Genomic DNA, 15672 nt, shown 5'->3' on the forward strand with positions numbered 1-15672 from the left:
TCATTCTTTTGCGGGAAATGTTACCGAAATTTCAGTAATATTATGACACTAAAAACTCGTTCCAGAATAACAAAGAATTGAACTTTCTAGCTCACAATCAGGTTAGGAATAATTTAACAGATGCACATGTCTAACTGTTACTATTAATTGTTGGAGTTATCTGAGAACTCTTAGATGAGTAATCTATTTCGTCACCTTCCTATTTATGAAAAATATAAGAAAAGGAATTTCTTTGCTAAGGGCAATATAAATCCCAGAAGATCTGGTTTGTATTGAGGCTGTCTTCCACAAATTTTAACTGCTGAAATGGCATATATCTAAAACTATAATCGAGTAAGATTTTTCTGTATTAAACGTAATATGGTACAATAAAAAGTAGTCTACACTAGAGAGGAAAAGAAAAGAAAAAGACGCAGAATCAATGAGTGAAGCACCTGGTGAGGAGTTCATTTCACATTCACCATATGAGAGGAGAGTTGAGATGAGTAGCTTGGATAAGTTAAATATGATGGGAAGTGTTGCGAATTTCCCAGCAAAATACATATGTCCTCTTTGATACTTGAAATTTGTAAATCAAGACAAGGGCAACTGTACAAGTCATTTTTATCCCTGCTGCAATGTCAAGTGACCATACAAGAATGCCACACCAAGTTTTACCAATGATGAATTAAGTGCTTCCAATCGATTTTCACTTATTAAAAGTAGAGCTAGAGATGCTTCAATATTCTGAAAGAAGAATACTGCTTGTTCAACTCCTGAAAACACAAATGGTTTTCAATTAATAAGAGGAGGTGAAAACGCACCATAATCTGCTGCCATACTCCCACAGATTCCTTTTTTTATTTTTTTTGTTTTGGGGGGAGTGGGGGGGGTGGGCGGTGGTGGGCGGTGGCGGGTTGGGGTATGAATTCTAATTGATTCATTTTGTAATAAAAACATGGCAACTAATTTGTAATAGTACTAAGAAAGGAAAGGTTATTGCTTGAAAAATCCATATTTTCCACATCATGGAGACTGCTCGCCAAGTTCATGTCCTCAATTTACTTATTTATTTATTTATTTATTTTTGATACATTATAAGAACATCTTCAAAAAATACACGTGCAAGAGGCAACCACCACCTCTAGTCCCTAACCATCCTCCCTTGGATGCCCCTTCATGGTAATGCAAGACATAATGATGCAAAATTTACCAACAAAAAGCCTCTCATTGTGACTTGTCAATCTCTCGGAATCTCCTATCCCATTCTTGGGCCTCAACATCTTGCTCAATTATGTCCCTGTCAGTACTATAGACAATGCGGTCCTTCCCTATCACTGTCTTTTGGGCCATATCCCGAGCACTCAGAAGCTGAACAAGAAATACAGTGAAGTAATTATCCCTTCACGAAGTTTATTTAAACAAACCATTTTTTCTTCCATTAAAAGAAACTTGACACGCTAAAATAATAGCAAGCGCACCCAGAAATATAAAATAACATCTTGACAAGCCATAATTATAGATAACTACTGTATAATAAGCACAACTTGAACACAAGCTCCTTCAAGAATATGATGAAAGTAAAAGACACCACCACAAGCGGCAATAACTTCCAAGGATAACATGAATATCCATAACCAAAATATTCACAAGAAAATTATCTTAGTTACATAATTATGCAGAGACTACACTCACCATATATCCTTTCCTCCCCTCACCCCACCAACAGTTGAATGAATTTTTTTTAATATACTAAGTTAACTACCATTCAGCCATTTTTATGAGATACAAAAACCTGAATGTGCATATTACATAGGCATGCCAGAAAAGCTGAAATGCAGACCATGTTTTCATATAAAAGAGATAAAAGAGGGATTGAAAAGGTTTTTGATATCCAAAACCAGTTCTTTGCTCTTTATAGATTGCTTGGGGTTTTATATGCAAAACTGTAGTGTTGGGACTAAGCCTTTCAAGTGCTGCTAATCCCCCGAAAAGATGGGCAAAAGATGCTAAAAGAGGTTAAAGGAATTAAAAGAGGGGAAGGAATGCAAAACTTTCAGGAGGATCTCCTCATCTTTGTCAGAAAGGAGGCACCCAGCTTTTCATTGTGCATGATGTGTGGTAAGATGAAGAGATCATTCTTCATAAACCAGCAGACAAATTGTGCACCAAAGGATTCTTATTGTTGGGTCATGTAACAAGGATGATTATTTATCCTCTCCAACTAGTTGGTAATGACAAGTTATTAAAAAATAAGCCTTAGGGTAATTACAAGTTTTATTATTTAGAATAATAACTTCGCATAACTACCCAATGGCAAAGCATAACCTTTAAGTCTGTCACATTATTTACAATCAACAAAAGGGCAAGCACAATTTAGAATAAGCATTAAAATGTGACACCTTCTGTTTTAGTGAAGGATCAGGAAGTTCAAGCGTTCGAGCAACTTGTTCCCTTGCTTGATTTCTTTTCTCTATATCAGCATTCCTCTTGCGAACGAGGAACCAGCGGATCAAAGGAATAGCAAAGAAAGAACCAGCATATATCTGAAAATTTAGTCATTTTAGTCATGATATCACATAAGACCAAACCATAAGAGAACTAAAAATTACTGAGAACATCAAAAACACCTAAAGTTTCACTCTTATTGCTACAGCATAAATGCCTGGCACAAGCAAGTTTATAAATCAATACAAGAGTATAGTTCCCAAGGAACTTCACAATCAGTTAGCAGTAAGCCTAAAGAACTTAAATTGCGTTAGGGGAAAAAAAAAAACTTAAAATCATTTACTGACTTTTCAGAATCAAGATAATAAGTTTAAAATCTTAAATAATATTCAACTGCATCTCATATAAAGATAATGAATAATAGAGACATTAGGGCTTAATAGAGAAATTCGTAAGAAACCAATCCATAAGTGCTTATGGATTAAGATAAATTGATAGATACCTTAATGTACCCAGACACTTTTTTGTCAATCTACATTTGGTCAAAAGATTCATAAATTTTAACCTGAACTTACAAAAAATGAGGAGAGGCAAAGTGATTGTTGTACTTTTAAAAGGAAAAACTCATACAACAATATTGGCAAATATGATGTCATTTATTCAGAGGGAAAGTGAAACATGAAACTACACCTGAAGTAGAGGAAATATGCCAGAAACAAATTTAATTAATCCACTTGGTGTAACAGCAATATCCCTTCAAAACCAGATAGAGGTGGAGATATCATATATATGAAAGGTAAAACATCAAAGCAAGAATCAATCTCAAGAGAATCATACTTTAACATGGCTCCCAGAATAATGACTCCAAACAGGTTAGCCCCACCCAATCCAATGACCATTGCTTTCTCTGATGCACCAGTCTTACTGCAAAATAAAAACTACTTGGATCATTGGGCTCTACTTCAGAGCAATTTTACTAATTTAGAGACATAACCAAGCAAATAAAGAACCTGAATTGCCATTTTTTCTCCCTGAAAAACTTCTCAATCCCAACCCAATCCGCCCATCTCCTGCCTAAATATTCCTTTCTCCTACTTCTCTGAGAAGAAGCTGTACGCTGAAGCGTAGGAAATCGGTACAGAATATTTCCCTACACGATAACAATTTGGCTAAATCTGTAAGTAGAATCTTTGCATCTGAGATACCTCAATGGATTAAACACACACACACACACACACACACCATCATTTCATGGTGACACTGACACACTCTTATAACACAGATGTCAATGATATACAACAGAAAAAATAGAAGTTTTATTTGTCAGGTTCATGAAATGCAAACATGAAAAATTGGAAGAACATACTTGGCATCTTTGTTTAATTACATCACTTTTCATACCTCATCATCAATTTCTGGCTGACCATCAAATCGTAGAAGAACTGGTAAAATATATGACTCATCATTCTGAAACCAAGCAGGAAAAATAAGGTCATATAAAACAGCTGTAGAAAGCAAAAAGCAATCATGCAGGATCAAAATTAATTGAGTGAATCTTCAAAAGATCCATAAGAAGTTCAGTACAGATTATAAGCTCAAGTAATAATATCATACATATGTCCATGCATCAGAATCAAAATTAAATAAGGATAGGTAACATTCTAGGCATAAATACAACAGATTTATTTCAATACAATTCTGCTTGCATGTGCACTAGGGTGGGGGAAACCTAGTCAGGAACACACATCCACATACAAAAAAGAAATAACACCAGCCTCTCAAAAGTTATTAGCTTGGCGCCTTTTCATATTGATAGTGACTAACAGTCCAGATTGACCACTTGATGAGTACTTGTGGTTTTCTAAAAGCCAATAAATGGAACTAGTTATTGAATTCATTATAGGAAAACTTATTGATTTGCATAATTCATATGATATTAAAATGCAGGGAAACATAAATGTGTGGGAGGAGTGGATAGAGAGTTATTTTTACTGGCTCTTCAAAAGATAAGCACCTAATTTCCTACCAATAATAAGCTAGACCTGTATTAATTTGAGAGAATAAAAACTGTAAACTGGTTTTATATGACAACCGAAAACAACAAACTAAAGAGTCAAGACAAGCTAGATAATATTTAAAGAAACAGGGAAAAAGAGTACCGTAATTTGCTCAGTAGTCTGTATATCAAGATATGGTGCAAGTTCTTCAGCTGTGACGACACCACCATTGGATGAAATATATTGTCCAATCTGCAAATGTATCTCAAAGAAAATGATTAAAAAGTACTACACATGGGTAATTGAGATAATGTAGCAGTCTGAATGACAACGAAAGTAACAATCCTAAGATCACAGTTTAAACAACAATTTTTCAAATAAATGTTACTACCAGGATCTCATCAACCATGAGTTATAAATAACAATATCCCTTCAAAAGTGTGCTTTTGTGAATGATGAAACCTACAATTGCTACTATGATACTCATCTTCATCCACATCAACTTTTTTTGCTGCCAATCAGTCTGACTATCTGCTGGACAACTTGGTGAAAAAAGAATGACAGTAAATTATAAGTCAGCACCTAATGTAAATCAAAACCTATAAGCTGACTTTATAGATCTGGATAAAACCCAGTATGCCAAAAATCATAAAGTTATCCAATTAAAATGATTCACAAGATAAAATAACCTTTAGAAATTTGGGTAAAATCCCAAGATGGTCAAATTAGTAAGCATAATATTTAACAAGTCTATGAAATAGAACACAAAACCCAAAAGATAAACGACAAATAACAAAGAGAAGAAAGGTGGTGGGATAAAAAAAAATTTAGTGAAAGAGAAAGTCAATGCCTAACAGCAAGCGAAGCAAAAAGGTACAACCAATGAGCTGAAATGAAATGTTTAAAGCTACGGACCACTGAATTCAGTGCTGAAGTATTACCAACTTCCACCTCTCTTCTTCAATTCCTTGGTTAGGATCACCATCCCCAAACACAAATGAGAAGACCTAAAAAGTAATATACATAGTTAATTTTCTTTAGAGAAAAAAATAGCCAGTAGAAAGAATTGCACATGATTCAGATTTGTAGCTTACAGATTCAATGAAGTTCATCTTTCCATCATCATCTATTTGTACTTGTCGCCTCCTATAGTAATATGGATCCCAGTACCTGAAGGAAAAAAAATTGCTTAAAATTTCTCTTAATTTCACTTTGTCAATAATTGGAAGCTGGAGACTTACACACAGAAGAGCAAGAATGATATCCCAATGTTACTTGAATGACAGGATAAAATTTCAGAAAGTTCACAAAAAATTTTCGACATTCACTTTGACGACGCAAACATGCATCTGAAAATTCTCAGTCAACCACAATTAATATTTATGTTATCTCCAAAGAAATGCTTATGAACTACATAACTCTAGAAAGAATAAGCATACCTAACCAAATGCAGAAAAATTCTAAAATCACATAATAGTGAGTGTGACTGGCTCAAACATGTAAAGCATGCAGGCAAATACTATATATGATATACGTGCAATCCAATGCAGTCAGCACTAATTAACATCAATTTATGATTTCTAATAATCTGGAAAACCAGTAAGAATTATGTCAGTCCAAAGAATATACCAAAATAGATCAGTAGGACTAAAGTAAAAGGTGAATCCTGAGTCATACGATCTGCCTCCACGTCTTCCACGATGGTCTTCTTCACTGTTACCAAGAATTTTATTGTCACTACTTTCTTCATCACAAAGAGTTTTGAATAATAACAAAGCAATCTTTTATATTACTTCAGATATAGGGCAAAGAGTATTGCAATTCAAGAGCCAGGATTGTTACCTTCTACTTGAAAGGAGAGCGATTATAGTTGTATAAACAATAACTATTGAAGCAATTAGTGCTGTTCCAAAGGATACCCTAATAAGATATTCAGCAGTGGCCTGTTATGCATGGAGAGTAAAATGCTATGGTTAAACACATGATTTAAAATTAGTCTAGGATTCAAATTCAAAGATAATAAAACAGTATTTACTACCTTCGCCTTATCAAACAAAGGTTCAACTTTCATCCTAAATGACTTTGCTGTAAGCTTTGAGCGGTAATCTTTAGGAAAAACGTAAAGCACATCACCTTCATCTGAAACCTGTTAGACCATCTTGAAAACAATTGCATTCATGAAATCAAGAACTTCAAAGAGCCGAAAAAACAGAAGGGACAGATAAAGAATAAGTTCTTCTGGAACTCTATGAATTCCAACAGATAAAATTGATTTATTAGCTATCAAATCATATTAAATAAATCTAAGGAACGAGAGAGAATAAGCGTTAATTTTGTTCCAGCACTTTTTTTTTTTTTTGCTCTACTGTTAGAAATGCATACCCCGGCATCCCTAAAACCCTGAAACACAACCAAGGAAATCAATGATTCTCCAAGATTATTGAATGGCTGCTTTTGTGCATTCAAAAAGAATAAAATCTAACATATGGGATATGGCTACATTAGAAAAAGCACCGCACACAAACCTCAATACCTGAGCTATCTTTAAGCTAGAATTAGCATCTTCTGCTAATTTAATGAAAAGTTAGCAAAAACTACAGTATTGAGGTAAAGAACCAAAATTTTTATGATATCATTGCTTCAAGTGAGACTATTCTGAAACACTGCGTTTTTGCTCAAGTTGAATTTTCTTTTCCAATTGCCAATTTGCAGAAGAGCAGGAAGAAAAAACAAAAATGAAAGAAAGAAATTTAACTGAAGTATGAAATGGATACCTCTAGAAAGCCATCGGTATCAGCAGCAACAGCCTGGAGAGCCTTTTGAGCTTGATTCAAGTTAAGTCCAGCCCTGCTAGCCACATCCCCTATCGTAACCCTCCCTCCACAAGCATCAACAGCTTCCATCGTTCGCTTCCTGACATCAGCCGGCAATTTATCGCTCTCCATGACACCTCCGGGCCTAATTCCGGTGGGTACATCAATGCTCGCCCTGACGAAGGCCGCAGAAACCCTAGAGTTGGCAAATTTGAAAGGAATTCTGGAGGAATGAAGTGGTTGAATATTAGTAAAAGAATCGGGAGGTTTAAGGCGAAATGAGGGTTTTGAAATGACCATTGGATGAGAATGTAGGATGCGAGATTTGGCGGACACAGTGAAGCAGGTGGACATCGAAGCCATTTTGAATTTGTTACGGTTCTGTTCTAGCAAAATTTGAAAGGCTTTGCCAATACTGAGACGAAGCTGTCATGGGAGCAGCAACTGCATAAAACTGTTGAGTGGCTTAGGAATTAGCATTGTAGATTTTTTTTTTTTTTCTTTTTTAACACTGTCTAAGATAATATTTTTTAATAAATTAAAAGATAAGCAATGTCAAAAATTATAAATCTTTATAATTTTAAAAATTAATTTAATTCTTAAACCAATAAAATGTCTTTGTAACGACATATTGCTAGTAATACATATTGGTGACACACAGCATTTGTCGCTTTCATCGCCAGCATTTAATTTGTTGTTAATAACTTTTAATGATGAATTATTTGTTGTTAGATGCTTAAATAATTTTAACTTTTAAATATTATTATAATTAATTTAAATTAAAATTTTAATATTATTTTAATAATAATTCTACTCATACTAACAATCCTATTATAGCTTTTAATATACTAAATTTATAATCTTAATTATATAAATAATATTAATTTATTAAAATCATTTAATAAAATTAATAAAAAATAAACACTAAATATTATTTATACTATGTTTTTTAATTACTATGTATATAATAGTAAAAATAAAAATATTCTTAATATAATTATAAAATTGTTATTAAAATTAATATTTAATTAAATAAATATTTGCGCTGAAGGATATAAAATTCTAATTTTGTTTAATAAAAAACTATTTTATTTATTAAAATTGTCGTTAAAAAATATTAATAATAGATAAGGTTTAATGAAATATTAAAATCGTTCAATTTAAGTGTCATAATTACTTTATTGATTATAAATATATAATTTTTTCTAAAGAAATTATTGATATGATAAAAATATGGTTTTAATTAAATTAAACTTAAATTTTATTTTTTACATATAAATTAATTATCAATTAGTTTATATTCATTAAAAGTAAAAATAAAATATTTTTAGATTCTCATATTATTTTCTAGTATAATAAATTGAAAAGACAATTTTTAAAACATTAATAAAATTATTAGAATTACATTTAAATTCTGACTATTTAAGTTAATAGAATAAAATTAACACTAATTTTTATAATTATGATAAATTTAACAAATTAAAATTTTAAATAAAATAAAAATTACTTAAAGTTTTTTTTATTAATGAGTCATTTTTCAAATGAATTTTAATTTTTTGTAAAAAATTATAATTCATAAATTTATTAAAAATTAAAAGATACTATTCATGAAATCATTTAAACTTTATTTAAATAATTAATCATTTAAAAAAAATTAATTTCATATTAAATATAATAAAAATATCATCATATCAAATTTGTATGCTCATTTTTTAAAATTTTTATTTATTTAAATAAATTTTATATTATCATCTAATTATTCAAATATATAAGTATTAAAAATTATATTAAAATTTTTTTCTTAATTTTATTGTATTATTATACTTACTCTGAAAGAAATTTCTATTGGTTTTAAAGTTTACTATTTAATTAATATAAAAATTTTCTAAAATTGCATATAAAGCAAATTTTCTCAAAAATTATATAAGAATTATATTTTATTTTACATTTATTTATTTTTATATATTAAATTAATTGATTTATAATATTTTTTACAACGATTTTCTATTAGACTTTATTTCTATTATCTTTTAATGCTTTAATATAATTAAAGAGAGGGAGAGAAAATGAAATGCAAAAATGGGAAAAAAAAAAGTTTGAAGGATTTATAATTCACCAGCTAATGGAAGTTTTGTTTAAGAATAAGAAAATATTTCAGCCTTTTAAATTTTAAAATGTTGATCAAGAATATATATAAACAAGGTGTCTTTTATTATTATTTTATTTTTAACTTATTTTATTTTTTACTTTGTTGAATTTATTAATTTATTTAATAATGATTATTAATAAAATAAAATTTACTTTATAAAAAATAAATTTATAATAAAACTCCTTATAAATATAGTCAAATAAGTAATATTTTAAAATTTCCATATTAAAAATAAATTATACATATTTATATTATACTAATCTTTGTACAACGTGCAAAAAATTTACAATTAGTTTATTTTTAAATTTACTTATAAAGTATTAACTTTAATGTTACTTTAATTAATTCAAAAAATAAAAATATTTATGGTTTAAAAATTCTTATATTTTAATAATTACAACGCAAAATATTAAATTAATTACTAATCTAAATGTTATAGAATAAAAAAATACAATATAATATTAACTCTTTAAAAAATACGAATGTATAAAATATTATTTATTAAAATGATAAATAATATTGCATGCAATTTTTTTATAATATTAAATTTGTTTCAAATCTATTTTTTAAGAGTTTTGTTTACTTATATTTTAATTTTTTTTATAATTAATTTTTTTTATAGTGAGACAATAAATATACCCATTAGTTTAAAATTTTCATTCATACACTTATAATTTATTTTTTTTCATTGACTTACCTCTATAATAATATTTTATTAATTTTAAAAAATAACTTACGTAATCTTATAATATTTTTTAGGGGTAATTTATTTTTTTTTTGTCGGAAGAAAAAGTCATTGCTCAGCAAGGCATATAGCCTGATACAAAGTTAACTTGCATAAGTTGATTACAAGAGAAGGGTGTATCATGCATAGCTTTGATGGCCATACTATGACCTGCTCTATTACAATTTCATTTAACAAAACCAAAGCGAATTTCTGAAAAGAAACCAGCAAAACATAAGATGTTAGCAATCAGACTAGAGATTTGTAGAGGAGGAGAACAGCCATTCAAAGCTTGAATAACTAAAAGAGCATCCCCTTCAAACCAAACATAATGAAAACCTCTGTTATAAGCCCAACTGATGGCTTCTCTCTACCTGCCAAAGTTTCTACAACCAGAGGGTTAAGAACAACATTTAAGCGTTTGCACAACCAACCTATAACATTGTTTAGGTGGTCTCTACAAATAGCTGCTATAGCCCCCGAGTTGTTGTGAGAAGAGAAGGCAGCATCAAAATTAATTTTTAAAATACCTTCAGGTGGCGAACTCCAACCTTGAGGTTCTGATGCCAAAACAGAATCCATGGAAGAAACACTATAAGCAGAAGTGAAGTCCTCTAGATGATTTAAAGCTAACACTATGACTTGCTGGGGATGGAGAATTTGATTCCTGAAAATAAGAGCATTCCATGATTTCCAAATGTGCCACAGTAGGAAAACCACCGTAGGGATGAGCTGTTGCTGATTGCTTTGAGAATGCAGGAAGCTATAGATATGATGCCAATAGTCTCGACAAATATTACCCACCATAAAAGCAGATCGCAAGTTCAAAGGAGAGAGGAACCAAATTTCTAAAACCCTTGGACATTGAAAAAAATAAATGCTTTACAGATTCAGAGGCACCACAAAAAGGATAATCCAGCGATAGATGAGAGATTCTATCATGAAGAAGCTCATTAACAGGGAGTCCTTCCTGTAGTAAACACCATTTTTTTTTTAATTAGTGCCATTAACATTCTATTTTAAATTATTATATGAATATATTTTTATGTGATTTATTGAACTAAAACATAGAAATAGTTTTTATAGCATATAAATAGTAATGGGATATATGGTTCAATAATGATATTTCTATATTTATATTTTAGTATTTTTATATAAATAATAGGATTTTTGTATAATAGCTATAATAAAACACTAAAAATAATGAGATAGGTGTTAAAATTATTAAAATTCTATAGTCAGAAAATTATTTTCTGATTAAAATTAAATAATTTATATAATTATATATATTTTGGAAGTACAAATTAAAATCATGTCTTTTTTAATTTGTTTATAGTTTACTACCTCATTTATAATTTTATATGTTGTGGATAAATTTTATATAAAATTAAAAATAAATTTATAAATTGTAGATAAAAAGATAAATTAGTAAATTCTAATAATTAATTAGAAAATTTTGGCCTTAGACTAAAAAAGACTATAAAATTAAAATTAAAAACGTTGGATAGATTGTGACTTTTAAGTTGAAATAAATTTATGATTTTAATTTTTTATTAAATTATAATAAAATGTGTAAGAAGCATTGGTAATTTTAAATTATTAAAATTCTAAAATTAATTTAAATAATTAAAAATAACAAAAAAAATAAAAATACTTTTATTGTTTACAAGTTTATCTTATCATTTGTATATTTATATATTATAAATTATTTTAAAATATTTTAAAAGAGTAATGTGGAGTTTTGACTGAACTTAATAACTGGATGGACTTGGGCGCAGTTCGGGCCGTGGTCTAAAAGGCTCTGTCTAGTCCAAACTCGGCCTTCAAAAATTTCTTGGTTGCATATCATTTTATATTATTAAAAAAATAATTTTATTATTTTAATATTATTGTAATTAAAATATATTAAGTTTAATATTAAACGAATTTTTATTATTTTTAGCTAACATTAAAAAAAAAAACTTTTCTAAAAACAACACTTGATGGGAATGCTAAATAATACTAAATATTATAAAGATATTTAATTTGATTAAAATCAAACAAGAAGAATTTGAGTAATATATAATTAAATTTAGGTAGTATGATTTAAAAAATAATATCTGCTGTGGGTTTGAATTAGGTTCGAATTTTATAAGTATATATTATCTAAATTTATTTATATAAATATTTAATTAATTATAAAATATATATATTTTTTTATTAAATATTTATATTTATTTTATATATTTAAGCATTTTATGATATTATTAAATTTTAAAACATAAATTATTAATAAAATAATTTTTATATAGATTATTAATTAAGATATATAAAATTAAATAAATTTAAACATTTTCAGTTAATAATCATCAGATTTAAGACAATTTTAAGTAGTTTAAAATAAATATTAATTAAATTTATAATAAATATAAATTTTAAAAATATTAATCAGATTTAAATTTTAAAAAGCCATGGGTTAACTATCTAGTGCCATCTAAGTTGAATGAGTATTCAGGTGTGAACATATTTATTTTGACCATTCTTTGTCAAAAAATACACGATATTTAATCATATGATACTTTTATAATTAAATATTAAACATTATATAATATATTAATATATTTATAATTAAAATTATTAAAAAAGTTAGTATAACAAAAGATAATATTAAGTGATATATATTCATGATTAGAATATATATATATATATATATATATATATATATAATTTTAATTGCATATAAATATAATTATATATAAAGTATATAATATATTTAAAAAATTATAAAAATAGAATAAAATTAATTTTTTTTTCAATTTTAGTTCAATACATATTAATATAATTTTAATTTAATTTTTAATAAAAAAACCAGAATCAACTAAAATAATAAAGCAAGTTTCGGTTCAGTATAATTTAAATATATATATATATATATATATATATATATATATATATATATATATATTAAATAATTATATATATAATTTTAATAAAAAATTAATTCATGTCTTAGTTGCTGAGATTCACAACTGCATTCTAGATATGCATTTTTATAATTTTAATATATCTTTTTAAAATATAAATAATTGTATTAATTTAAAGTTTTTATAATTAAAATATATATTAAATTTAATTTTAATTTTTTAATATTTTCTAATTAATATATAAAAAAATATTTTTCTTAACGTGATCACAAGCAGACAGTTACATACAAAGCTATAAATGCACGCAAATGCCATGGGTGTTATTTTTACTTATATTTATCATATTAAAATAATTAAAAAATAAAAATATATTTATAATAAAAAATATTTGCTTATGTTTTATAATAATATAAAATATTATAATTATATTTTATAAATAAACTATTAACTGCTAATACTTATTAACTATAATGCATTTTAATTATGTATATATAGTTTAGCTTAAGAACAAGTAATATTAATAATATAATATTTATTATTTACTTATTATAATATATGAAATAAAATATAATTTATTAATAAAAAATATTTAATTGTAGAGTTTAATTTAAAAAAAAATAATACTAATTTAAGTTTAAAATGTAGATTAATTAATTCATTAAAAAAAAAGCCTAAAGCTATTCTTATGGTAATAAGTTTAGTATATACAAATATATATAAACATTCACATTGTTATAAAATATTTTTTAATTATTAAAAAAATTAAAAATATATAAATTACTTCATAATTTAATTGCTACTGGACCAACAACTCTTAGTAAATATTATGAAAACAGTTTATAGACATTATATTTTAATATTTTTATTTGATATAACAATAATAACATTATAATAAAAAAAATAATGTCAATCAAAATCCTATTATTTTAATGTAGTGTTTATATAAAAAAAAAACAAAAAATATGACAAATATACGTTGTCCATTAATTTTTTTCTTTTAATATTTATCATATTAATATATTAAATAATAAAAAGTATTTATATTAAAAATATATTGAATTTTATTTTATTATAATATAAAATATTATACTTAATTTTATAAAAAAAGATTGTTATATACTAATATTATTAAAATTATTTAATCAATTTAATTAAAATCTAATTTTAATCATACACTATATTGCTTATTATTAATTTATATAAATTACAATTTAATATAAACTAAAAGATATTTATCGTTTACTTATTATAATACAATAAATAAAATATAATTTGATAATAAAAATATTTAATTGTATAGTCTAGTTAAAAATATGTTTTAAATAGTATATGAATATTCAATTTGATCAAACTCTAACAGGAAGAGTCAAATTTAAATAGTATAATTTAAAAAATAATATATGTTGTGGGTTTTAATTTTGTTCAAATTTTACATATTAATTATTCGCATTCAAATCTGTTTATATAAATACTTAATTAATTATAAATAATTAATTAATTATAAAATATATATTTTTTTATTAAATATTTATATTTATTTTATATATTTTATTTTAAATAAGATAAATTTAAATATTTTATTGAATTATTAAATTTTAAAATATAAATTATTGATAAAATAATTTTTACATAAATTATTAATTAAAAAATATAAAATTAAATGAATTTAAATATTTTTTTTTATTAATAATAATCGGGCTTTGAATAGTTTACGGTAGTTAAAAATAAAATTATTTAAGGAAGTTTATTTAAGGAAATTTAAGTGGAAGTGTACATGTAGTTTAATTCAGAATTACATATATTTTTTTATGAGAATTATATATAATATTTAATTAAAATTTAATTAATAATAAAATATTTCGTCAATAATTTTGTTAATATAAATAATTGAATTATATTTATAATAAATTTTATATTAATTCAAAAATTATAAATAATTATAGTAATAATTATAGTAGCCGCATCAATAATTTAAACATTAATAGGTAAATGGGTTAGTCAAGATTATTTAGGGTTAAATGGCTATTGATGGGGGAAATTAATATTGATATCCACTTCTGTATAATATATAAAAATATAATATGAATAGGGGGACAACCATGCACACTTATATATATTATTTAATTATATTTTTTCTTTTACGTAATTAATTAATTAATTAAAATATTTTAAATTATTTCATATTAACTAATATATAAAATAAATGGATTAATTCAATTATATTTATATTTTAAATTTTAATGAGTTTTAAATGGATTTAATAATGTACGTATAAAAAAAAATAAACTGAGAATACTTGTCTATTTTTTTTTAACCTATTCTACTATTACCTCGATATTTAGTGGGATAGAAAATAAAAATGATCTGTCATAAGTCTTAATTATCTCTACTTGAAAACATTGCAGTGAACATAACTTGACTCATTTTTGTAGATAATTATTTTGTCTGAGTCAATAAATTTTTTTTTAAGACACTAAGTTTTATTTGAGCTAATAATTTTTTTTTTTTATAGATACTGTATTTTGTCTGAGCCAATAAAATTTTTTTTACCTATAAAAACTTTTTAAAAAATAAAAATAAAAAAAATTAAATTAATTAAAAAAATATATGTACAAAAATATAATTTTATTAATTAGATTGTTATCTTCACTGTTACTTT

The 15672-nt window shown here is 25.8% G+C and overlaps 2 protein-coding genes across 2 annotated transcripts; both read right to left on the minus strand.

The window, feature by feature from the left end:
* Positions 1-1063: 1063 nt before the first annotated feature.
* Positions 1064-7687, minus strand: LOC110649879 (uncharacterized protein At5g03900, chloroplastic). The gene is made up of 13 exons (XM_058143640.1): positions 7199-7687; positions 6463-6570; positions 6267-6367; positions 6054-6137; positions 5519-5594; positions 5366-5431; positions 4587-4676; positions 3829-3894; positions 3438-3577; positions 3265-3351; positions 3118-3181; positions 2382-2525; positions 1064-1350 (listed from the first exon to the last, which is right to left on the minus strand). Exons 1-13 carry the CDS (start codon positions 7598-7600, stop codon positions 1207-1209), a joined length of 1572 nt encoding a protein of 523 aa, XP_057999623.1. The 5' UTR covers positions 7601-7687; the 3' UTR covers positions 1064-1206.
* Positions 7688-10410: 2723 nt separating this feature from the next.
* On the minus strand, positions 10411-10917 carry LOC131178805 (uncharacterized). Its single transcript, XM_058144748.1, has one exon. The coding sequence runs from the start codon at positions 10915-10917 to the stop codon at positions 10411-10413; it is 507 nt and encodes a 168-aa protein (XP_058000731.1).
* Between the last annotated feature and the right edge of the window lie 4755 nt (positions 10918-15672).

This window comes from Hevea brasiliensis, chromosome 3 (genome assembly GCF_030052815.1).
Source record: "Hevea brasiliensis isolate MT/VB/25A 57/8 chromosome 3, ASM3005281v1, whole genome shotgun sequence".
Classification (NCBI taxonomy): Eukaryota; Viridiplantae; Streptophyta; class Magnoliopsida; order Malpighiales; family Euphorbiaceae; genus Hevea; species Hevea brasiliensis.

Excerpts from the sequence above, each read along its gene's own strand:
- LOC110649879 (XM_058143640.1), bottom strand. The coding sequence starts at position 7,600 with ATGGCTTCGATGTCCACCTGCTTCACTGTGTCCGCCAAATCTCGCATC. Across the intron at positions 6,368-6,462 it reads CTTTGTTTGATAAGGCGAAG|GCCACTGCTGAATATCTTAT; the intron begins GTAGTAAATACT and ends CATGCATAACAG. Across the intron at positions 6,138-6,266 it reads GCTCTCCTTTCAAGTAGAAG|TGAAGAAGACCATCGTGGAA; the intron begins GTAACAATCCTG and ends TCTTGGTAACAG.
- LOC131178805 (XM_058144748.1), bottom strand. The coding sequence starts at position 10,917 with ATGGTGGGTAATATTTGTCGAGACTATTGGCATCATATCTATAGCTTC.